General features: G+C 41.1%; 1 protein-coding gene across 1 annotated transcript in view; it reads right to left on the reverse strand.

Annotated features, from left to right (window-relative positions):
• COG7 (component of oligomeric golgi complex 7) overlaps positions 1–10,498 on the reverse strand; it is a 97,094-nt gene that overhangs the window by 64,172 nt on the left and 22,424 nt on the right. The window contains exons 5-6 of the mRNA XM_004373458.3: positions 3,904–3,986; positions 3,032–3,154 (exon numbers count right to left, since the gene is read on the reverse strand). Coding sequence (XP_004373515.1) covers positions 3,032–3,154; positions 3,904–3,986 — 206 coding nt within the window. The remainder of the gene's footprint in view (positions 1–3,031; positions 3,155–3,903; positions 3,987–10,498) is intronic.

Genomic DNA, 10,498 nt, shown 5'->3' on the forward strand with positions numbered 1-10,498 from the left:
ATGTTGTGGGGTTGTTAACCAATGTCATAAAACAATATGTGTACTACTATTTCATGAGAAACTATTTGTTCTGTAAGCATTCACCTGAAGTACAATAAAAATTTTAAAAAAGGTAAAAAAAATTATGACAAATCAAAAAAAACAAAAAACAAACAAAAAAAAAAAACTGACCCTACCTCATATCATACGTAAAAATTAATTCTAGGTGGACCACAGACCTAAATGTAAAAGCTAAACAAAGCTTCTAGAAGGAAACATGGAAGAATACCTTTACAATTTGGAGGTAGGCAACAGTTTCTTAGGACACAAAATGCATTAAACATAAAAGAAAAAAACTGATCAATTAGGCTTCATCAAAATCAAAACCTCTACTCAAGCCACAGACTAGGAGAAAATACCTATAAAATATATCTTACAAAGGACCTGTATGCAGAATATACAAAGAACTCCTACAACTCAGTAACAAGAAGGCAAACAACCCAAATTTTATAAATGGACAAAAGATTTGACCAGATATTTCACAAAGGAAGATATAAAAATGGCCAATAAGCACATGAAAAAGTATTCAACATCCTTAGTCCTCAGAGAAATACAAATTAAAACCACTATGAAACACTAATACACACCCACCCGAATGACTAAAATTAAAAAGACTGACAACACCTAATATTGGCAAGGATGTGGAGCAATTAGAACCCTCACACACTGTTGTGGGAGTGTAAAATGTACAACTACTTTGGAAAAAGGTCTGACACTTTTTTTTTTTTATAAAATTAAACATATACCTCACCTACCCTATGACCCAGTAATTCCACTCCTAGATGTTTACCCAAGAGATATATAAAAAGGTGTGTCCACAAAAAGACTTATACAAAAAGGTTCAAAGCTGCTTTATTCACAATAGCCCAAAACTGGAAATAGCCCAAGTGTCCCTCAACAAGAGAATGAATAAGCAAACAGTGGCATATTCATACAACATAGCTGTTGTTGTTTGCCTTCTAGTCTTCAGCAATTAAAAGGAACTCTCGATACACACAACAACATGAATAAATTTCAAAAAAACAGGGTGAACGAAAGAAGTCTCGTGAAATGAACACACACTGCCTGGTTCCATTTACATGAAACTCTGTAACAGGCTAAACTGATTTATGGTGGAAAAAAATCAGAACAGTGGTTGCCTTCAGGGACGTGGAGACAACGACTGCCTGGGAAGGAGCGTGAGGCAACTCTCCAGGGTGATGGTAACGTTCTGTGTCTTGATAAGGGATTGGCTTATGCCAGCATGTACATTTGTCAACACGAATCGAATAGAATATTTCTATGAATATTTCACGGCATGCAAATTTTACCAAAAAAAAAGTAAATGAAGATTGAACTTGAGTGAATAACATGTACTCTGTGAAGTGAATGAAGCCTGCAACTTACTTTGAAAAGCATAAAAAAATAAGATGGATTAGTGATCACACAGAGGCATGGAGAAACGAATGCTGTTGTTAGTTACTGTTGAGTCGATTCTGACTCCTGGTGACCCCATGTTTGCAGAGTAGAACTACTCAATAAGGACTTTCGAGGTTGTGACCTTTCAGACGCAGATCAGCAGGCCTGTCTTCCCAGGTGCCTCTGGATGGGTTCAAACCACCAACCTTTCAGCTAGCAGTCAAGTGTTTAACTGTTTGTGACACCCAGGGACTAGATTTGTAAAATGCATAAATAGTAAAATGTTCATTGTAGAACTCAGAAAGTGGGTATATGGGTGTTCACTATACAATTCTTTCAACCTTTCTGTATGTTGGAAGATGTTTATAATAAAATACTGGAAAAAAAAAAAATCTGAAAGGGACACATTTACCCTGGCACTTTTGGTCTTCTTTTGCACTGTACTGAGCTTAGGAGATGATAGCCCACACGTCATGCTTACATCCTGGAAAGAAAATGGGCCATGTGCCAAAGGCATAAATGAGCATAAACTCATGCCTTACAAAATTTAAGATGAGACCAGGATAGCAGTTTAAGAAGTCTAAGTCCATTTTCTTAGATGATGAAGGGTATTAGTACTTGTGGACGTGAGCTGTTTTCATCCTCGCGCTGTTAAGAAGTAGCAGAAGAGAGGAGGCCACCTAATGAGCGTGGATGGACAGGGTCTTTGGAAAGTGCTGATCACATCAAAACTGGGAAACTGCCACAGGGGCTTTCTCATTTGTTTGTTTGAACACAAGTCTGACTTAGGTTGGTTCAAGGAGAAAGAAACAAGGATGGAGACAATGACATGACCCTGAACAAGGAATTCTCTACCACAGTCACGTTCATTCCAGCAAATGACTGATGTACATTTGAAGAGTGATTCACAACTAACTGTGAAAAAAAAAAAATAACAAACCACACTAGGAACAGGCCCAATAAGTCATTACTCCAAAATAAAAACGCCTTTTTCCCTTCTATAAGAGGAGCTACTGTGCCTCCTGGCATCAAGCCAAGAGAACAATGGTTCTTGCCCTTTACAGCTAAAAATGCCTAGAGACTTTGGGCAAGTGAGTGATGGGAAGTTTCCACCTGAAACAAAGTTCCTGTCTCACCTCTCCCCTAGTCAAAGGGTACCTTTAAAATTATAATCTTCCTCTAACTTTTGGTGTACTGTGAGAACAATGGAAACTAACTTCAGGCTGGATAAATTTTACCTGAAGTTAAGATCCAAAACAATCTCGCTGGCTCAACCATCACCTGACTAAGGGCCTCCTGCTTTTAGATCTGAAGATAATGGCTTTCAGGAATTCCAGAGGCTCACTTGCTGAACCACAAGCAACACTGTCACATTAGATTCTATTTAAGATATAGATCAGAGTGATAAGAAGAGTTTTAATGGAGACCTAATGATTTTACTGACGTGGGTTTCGAAGCTTATCTTTTAACCCCTTTGGTGACAGTGGCAACTGGGGAGAGGTACTCTGCAGTTAAGGGAGACCATTCCCGAGGCAGTCATCCATCCCCTTGTCACACAGGCTTTGTTCTCTCTAGAAGTCAAACGAGCCGTTACCTGCGCAGCCCATTGGATTTGCGCGTGCCAAGCACCAAGCATGGCGTCGTAGAGTCCGGTGAGTTGCCGGTCCAGGGGGAGGTCACTCTGGCACAACTCTTGCCAGACCGCTAAGAGCTGTACCTGCAGGGGAAGAACAGAGGGGGCCTTACCAGGTATGCCTGCTGAAAGGACCTGCCCTTCTACTGAGGCAAGTGATAATCACTGATGTCCACTTACTTCGGAAAAAGGTGAGAAAAACACCCAAAAAACACTGACAGTTACTTGCTCTGACCATCACCCAAAGCTTGAAGGTGTTGCCCTCCACATGATCCTCTCTCCTCTTATCCTGTCCCAAGAGTATGCCAATGGGCTTCCTTCCACTCAGCATACTATCCATCTTCTGAACAGGCCTTAGGGGAGGGCGTGAGTGTGTGTTAAGCTTCATGTCCTAACACTATTGCTTAAAAGACACGTGAGCAGTGGACTTGAAGGAATTAAGGCTAGCCCATGAAGCTTTTAAGTTTTTCAGTAACCTAACCTCAACAACCTTAGAAAACATATACAATTCCTATGGCTTGCTGAGGGCTTAATAAAACTTAAGACACAAATCTTCAAAAAGCAAAAATGAGGAAAATTAAAACAACTTTTTTTCAAGTTTGTAAATTAGATCCATCTCTCAATACAAAAGAGATTGAAAAACTAATGACTTTTTTCCCCAGATGGCAATTAAGTGAATCCACAGGCTGGACCAAGAGCACCCCCTACTGGCTAATTCAAAGAAAAAGGGCCAGAGGGTGAGGAGGCAAATGTTTTTACCTTTGAGTATGAACTGGAATTCTGTGTCCAGTGTTGTAAGCATTACAATATTGTAACCACTCATAGCTTCTTACCTTGTGACACTTATAGTAGTATGCAAGAAGTTGGGGCATTCGGTCAATTTCAGTAAAAACCTTCACAAACGCTTTGGCCTGATCTAAAGGAGAACAACATAAAACGTTACTGTTACTAGGTTTTCTGTTGCAGCCAAGAGAAAGAATTCACCAGGATCAACGTAGATATACGTAAGCTAGTATTCAGAAGTTCTTACTGAGGTAATGAATTAACTCAGGCATGGAGATGGTAAATATGAAAAGTAAGTAAAGAGCAAAACACATAAGTCAATCATTAGATAACGTGTACCATAGCTTCTTAAATTAATGCATCAGTAAGCATTATTCATATAGACAAGATTACACATTGGCAAGTAACCCTTTAAATGTAAATGGTAAAATAAATTCAAATCAGGGCCAGGAACAGGGGGAAGCAAGCCTGGGGTACAAAACGTAAGGGGGTTCTCATTGTCAGGACCATGAGAGTATGGGGTGACAAGCCTCCTGAAATTCTGTGCCTTCGGCACTGCTCTTACCTCACCCTAGTCTTGGCTCTGATTAGAATCATCAAATGTCTGGGACAGAAGGGATGTAAAATAACTCATCAAGTGACCTCCCTGTATAGGTGAGGAAACTGCAGCCCAAAGAAGCAGAGTTACTTAGAGGTCAGTGGCAGAACTGCTAAGATAGGTACAGGCTGAACCATTATGAAATTGCTGATATTTGACAATTTCTGACGTATAAAAATAGCAATTTCAAGAGGAAAACTGGACGCATGGAAACAGGGAACCTGGGGGGGAGAAGGGGAGAGTGCTGACACATTACAGGGTTGGCAACCAATGTTACGAAACAATTTGTGTATTAATTGTCTAATGGGAAACTAATTTGCTCTGTCAACTTTCACCTAAAGCCCGACAAAAAATAAAAATAAAAAAATGAACAATATTTATAAAGTCATGATACTATAAGCACTATTCATTGACTAGTCTAAAAATAATGATATAGCAGGGGAATGTGAAAGGGAGGTGGAGGAGGTATATAAAACCTAAATCCTTAGCTATAACAGTAAGTTAACAGATAATACCTAAAATTGATATGCCAAGAAATAAAATTATAAATGTACTATGCAGAAATATGAAACACCAGGAACAAAAACAGCTCTAAGAATTAAAAGTGGTGGCCCCCTGGGAATAGGACTGGGATGAGGAGGTGGGGGAAGAGAGTGCTATGTTCCTTCGAAGCCCTCCAGTAGGAGCCCTGGTGGTATAATGGTTAAGCACTCAGCTGCTAACCAAAAGGTCGGTGGTTCAAACCCACCAGCGGCTCTGTGATCTGCTCCTGTAAAAACTACAGCCATGAAGCCTATAGCCTAGGAAAACTCCATGGGGCAGTTCTACTCTGTCCTATAGGGTCACTATGAGTTGGCATCGACTTGATGGTGCACAACACAAGCCCTCAAGTACTATTTAACTTTTTCAACATGTACGTGATGAAAACAAAATTTAAATTCAAGAAAAAGAAAAATGAAACCTATTAACTAATTTATGGATCTGGATTTCCAATCTGTCATTTGGCTAAATCTGCTGAGCTACACAGCCTTTTAGAAATTATGTGACTCTCATTCAAACAGAACCTTCAGATGTTCTTTATTGGACTCTTTGGGCTACTGTTAAGAGCTACAGAATCTTAAATGAGAGGTCCAAGAGAAAGGGCTTAATGTTCACTGAATGCCTTCTCTGGGCCGGGAGCTTCACATCTGATGTCTTGCTTAATCCTTACAAGAATCGTATAATGCATGTACCCACTCATTTGACTGATGAGGAAACTGAGGCTCAGAAAGGTCAAATAACTTGTCTGATGCCTCATTGCTAATATGTGACAGCCCAAAGATTTAAAACTAGGTCTGTCCATCTCTAAAGTCGACACTCGTTCCACTCAGCCGCACTCCTCAACTAGCCTAATAAACTGTTGTTGTCAGTTGCTGTCGAGTCTATCCCGAATCATGGCGACCCTATGTGTGCCAGAGTAGAACTGCTCCATAGGGCTTTCAAGGCTGTGACCTTTTGGAAGCAGATCGCCAGGCCTGTCTTTTGAGGCACCTCTAGATGGGTTTGAACCGTTTGAGCCACCCACGGACTCCATTAATAAACCGTTAATTAACAGCTATGAAAATATTATTCCCTGAATAGAAACTCCTTTATCTGTTTGAGGCAACCCATGCTTTGTTCCCAACCTTCCTCTGCAGCTTCATCTTTGACCATTTCCCAATGTTCACTCCACTTTAATGGTTTTAATTATTATTCCCAAAATAGTCCCTGAGAGTCCCTGATGGAGCAGGAGAAAAGTGAGGTGCAGAACTCAAATTCTAGTAAAAAGACCAGACTTACTGGTCTGACGGAGACTGGAGGAACCCCAGAAAACATGGCCCCCAGACTCTCTGTTAACCCAGAACTAAAACCATTCCCGAAGCCAACTCTTCAGACAAAGATTAGACTGGACTATGGGACATAAAATGATACACGTGAAGAGTGTGCCTCTCAGCTCAAGTAGATACACGAGACTAAATGGGCAGCTCCTGTCCAGAGGCAAGATGAGAAGGCAGAAAGGGACAGGAGCTGGTTGAATGGACACGCGAAAGCCAGGGTGGAAAGGAGGAGTGTGCTATCACATTACAGGGAGAGCAACTAGGGTCACATAACAATGAGTGTATAAATTTTTGTATAAGAAACTAATTTGAGCTGTAAACTTTCACCTAAAGCACACACACAAAAAAGTCTCTGAATTTTCCATTTAAGATGTATGTTGTTTCCTCTGCCTCAAATGTTATCTGTTCACCTACCAAAATCTTAGCTCCATGGGAAAATGTTCATGCTATACTGATAACTGGGAGGGAAAAAGACACAAAACTATATGTACTGAATGTATACAGGAGCCCTGGTGGTGCAGCAGTTAAGCGCTTGGCTAACCGAACAGCTGGCGGTTCAAACCCACCAGCCATTCCACGGGAGAAAGATGTAGCAGTCTGCTTCCAAAAAGATTTACAGCCTTGGAAACCCTATGGGACAATTCTACTCTGTCCTATACGATGGCTATGAATCAGAATTGACACATGGCACTGGATTTGGTTTGTTTGTTTTTAAGGTTTTTAAGGTAATTTTCTAGAAGCCCTGGTGGCACAGCAGTTAAGCGCTTGGCTGCTAACTGAAAGGAAGGCGGTTCAAACTCACCAGCCGCTCTGCAGGACAAAGATGTGGCAGTCTGCTTCCATAAAGATTACAGCCTTGGAAACTCTATGGAACAATTCTACTATGTCCTATAGAGTCATTATGAGTCGGGATTGACTCAACAGCAACGGCTATGTATGTATATAAGTAAGGCAATTGTCCCATTCTATCTTGTAATAAAAGTATTTGTGTACTTGTTCTCTCCCAGCCCCACCCTCAACCATGCTGTAAGGTCCTGGAAGGAGAGTAACCTTATCATATTTATCTTTGTATTGCCCACTGCACCTCACATGATTAATATTTTTAAATAATATTTATAAGTTGTTTACTCCTTTGGAAATTTGTAGTTTGATTATGCCAGAAGGGAACCATTAAAAAAAAAAATTAAACTCCTGTATGTTCACATATTTGGTGGTTTGAGGAATAAGCGAACAATTTGGTAAACATCGGCATTCCACACATAGTAATGAACTCTGAGAGCTAAGTTACAGGTCTATTATCAAGTAGTTTCTTACATATTTCACTAAGGGCAGAGGAAATGATGAAACAAAGCACTTGCCTCCAGACTTACTACTGAAAGGACAGGGAGGCCTGTTTAAGTGCAGTCCCTTAAGATGCCGCAGTATCCCCTCTGGCTCCTGTCTGCCACCTGCTGGTCAAATGTAGAGGCCACAATCATAGAAAAAAACCAAAAAACCAAACCTGTTGCCGTGGAGTCAATTCTGACTCATAGTGACCCTACAGGACAGAGTAGAACTGCCCCATAAGATTTCCAAGGAGCACGTGGTGGATCTGACCTGCTGACCTTTTGGTTAGCAGCTGTAGCTCTTAACCACTATGCCACCAGGGTTTCTACAATCATAGAATTAAATTAAAAAGAAGAAAAAAAACTGAGCTAACAGGTCTTCAACCTTTTTATGCCTGCTTTGTGCCCCTTCCTCTCTGGGAAGCCCGATAAACTGCTGCGAAAGAAAAGTTCTAACAGCTATCACTGTGGAGACACGCAGCTAAGCTTGTGAAACCTGCCAGTAGACCTCAATTTAATGGGCAGGAAACCACGAGGCAGAAAATAACTATATAACTTTAAATTTTTCAATCCTTTCACAAGATCTCTTAAACAAATCTTCTTGCTACATTTTAAATTATTTTACAAAATGCTGCTTCAATTTATCAGCTGAACTTATTATTAGTTCAATATAATGAAGTAGACACTTCTATCTGGATAAACACAATTGTCACACTGGGAGGGAGATGGAAAGGGGTAATGTGTTAAAATGTGTTGAGGGTGTACTAACTTATCACAGATTTCCCTTTAGAAACTGACATAAAGAAGCACTATGGCCTTCAGGAAAGATGGCAGGTTAAAGAGCACATTCCTTTGGGGAAGACTTCCTGATACTTGCCAAAATCAATCACCAAAAGAAACAACACCATTTCACCTGTATTGGAGGCAGGGAAAAGACTTACTACAAACTTTAGAGAATACTAATCAGATATTTGGAGCTCGGGTGGCTCAGTGGTTAAGAGCTCAGATGCTAACCAAAAAGTCGGTAGTTCAAATCCACCAGTCACTCCTGGGAAACCCTACGGAGCAATTCTGCTCTGTTCTACAGGGTTGCTATGAGTTGACACCGACTCGACGGCTCCCAACAATAACAACAACAGATACTCAATCAGCTTGGCCCAAGATGAGCGGGGATGCTGAGCTAATACACAACTCTGCGGGGTAAGCACCAAGTGGCATGGTAAAAGGAGATAAAAACTGTGGCAAAGGCAGAAGAGTAGGCAAGACATGGGAATAAGCCCTGATTCCACCTCAGCCCAGCAGTGGGGACAGCCCACAGGGTGGAAAAGTGCCATTTTTCCCCTTTTGAATCAATGTCCTCCCTACAAAGAGTCGGGTCTGGAATCAAGCCTGATTCAAATGTGTGGACAAAAGGTAACTGAGCTGTCCAAAACATCCACTTACTCACAAAACTGAAGTCTATGATCCTGACCCATAGAGCACAATTCAACCAAGATGCCAGCTCCAAGTAGCCAGTTCATCCAGAAGGAAAGGAAAAGAATCTAAATTCACGGAGCCACCACCTCCCATGCCACCCCTACTTCCTCACCCCTATATAACTGGACGCACACCCCAAACACAGTTAAGCTCCATGGGTCTGTAGTTGTTCTGTAGTTGTAACAAATTCATGAGAAAATGTGAGAAACAAAGCTCCCAGAGAGTGACAATCCAAAGTCCCAGCCCCAGTCTTCCCTTCATTCTCTTTAGGCAACTTAAGAACAGAACAGAATTTAAACCTTTAAATTAAGGACTAAAGGAAGGCTTTCAACAGAGCCCAGGTAACAAGGAGGGGCTTCCAAGGAGATTATAACATAACACTAACCCACTGCCGTCAAGTCGATTCCGACTCATAGCGACCCTACAGGACAGAGAAGAACCGCCCTACAGGGTTTACAAGAAGCAGCTCGTGGATTTGAACTGTCAACCTTTTGGTTAGCAGGCGAGCTTTTAACTACTTTTGGTATAAATATGAGGCCCACAAAAATAACAAAAAAAATTACATGTCCAAGTATGAATAAGAAAAAACAGGCAAAAAACTCCACCATGGAGAGGGAGGGAACTCTACCACAGGACATATGCAAAAATACCACAGCAGAAATAAAAGAAAGAAAGGGAACAGGGCATGCCAACATACATCAAGAGAGCACTTCAAAAGATTTATTCCAGGAAATACAAGAAAAATTTAGGCTACAACTGCTTCACACTCTCAAGGAAATCACATAATGTATATTATGCTTTCTTTAATAGAATCTAAGGTATCACATTGAGATATAAAGGGAGGCTGGCAGAGCTAAGGAAAGAAACTTAGAAAATAATGACATAGAAATTAAAATTTAATTAGTGGTGATGTCACACAAAGTGGCAGAGTAGGAAGCTGAAGGGGTCAGTCCCTCCACAAAAACAACAAATGAATTGGAAAGAGCAATCTGAATCAACTATGTTGGAAATCTAAAATGTGCTATGACTCATATCAACCAGGGTAGTGCTTGATGAAGGGAAAGGCTGCTGATCTTTCCTACATGAGCCACACGCACCAATGGGCTAACGTTCTTAATTCTTCAGCCTTCCTACGGTGGTGAGGATGACAGCCATGTTTATAGAGTGGTTGGCTGGTGTCAGGCTGAGCAGTGGGAACCCTGTCCTCCAAGGATTTGGGGTAGTGCATTTGTGTTGGTATCGAGGTATCCTGAGAGACTGGTGCAGACAACTGCCTAGTTTGGGCAAGCCTGCAAGTTGCTTTCCCAGCAACAGTGGATTAAATGGCCAGTGTGCCTTTGTGTGTGTGTGTGTGTGTGTGTGTGTGTGTGTGTGTGTGTGTGTGTGTGTG

The sequence above is a fragment of the Trichechus manatus genome, unplaced genomic scaffold, assembly GCF_000243295.1.
Source record: "Trichechus manatus latirostris isolate Lorelei unplaced genomic scaffold, TriManLat1.0 scaffold00024, whole genome shotgun sequence".
Taxonomy (NCBI): Eukaryota; Metazoa; Chordata; class Mammalia; order Sirenia; family Trichechidae; genus Trichechus; species Trichechus manatus.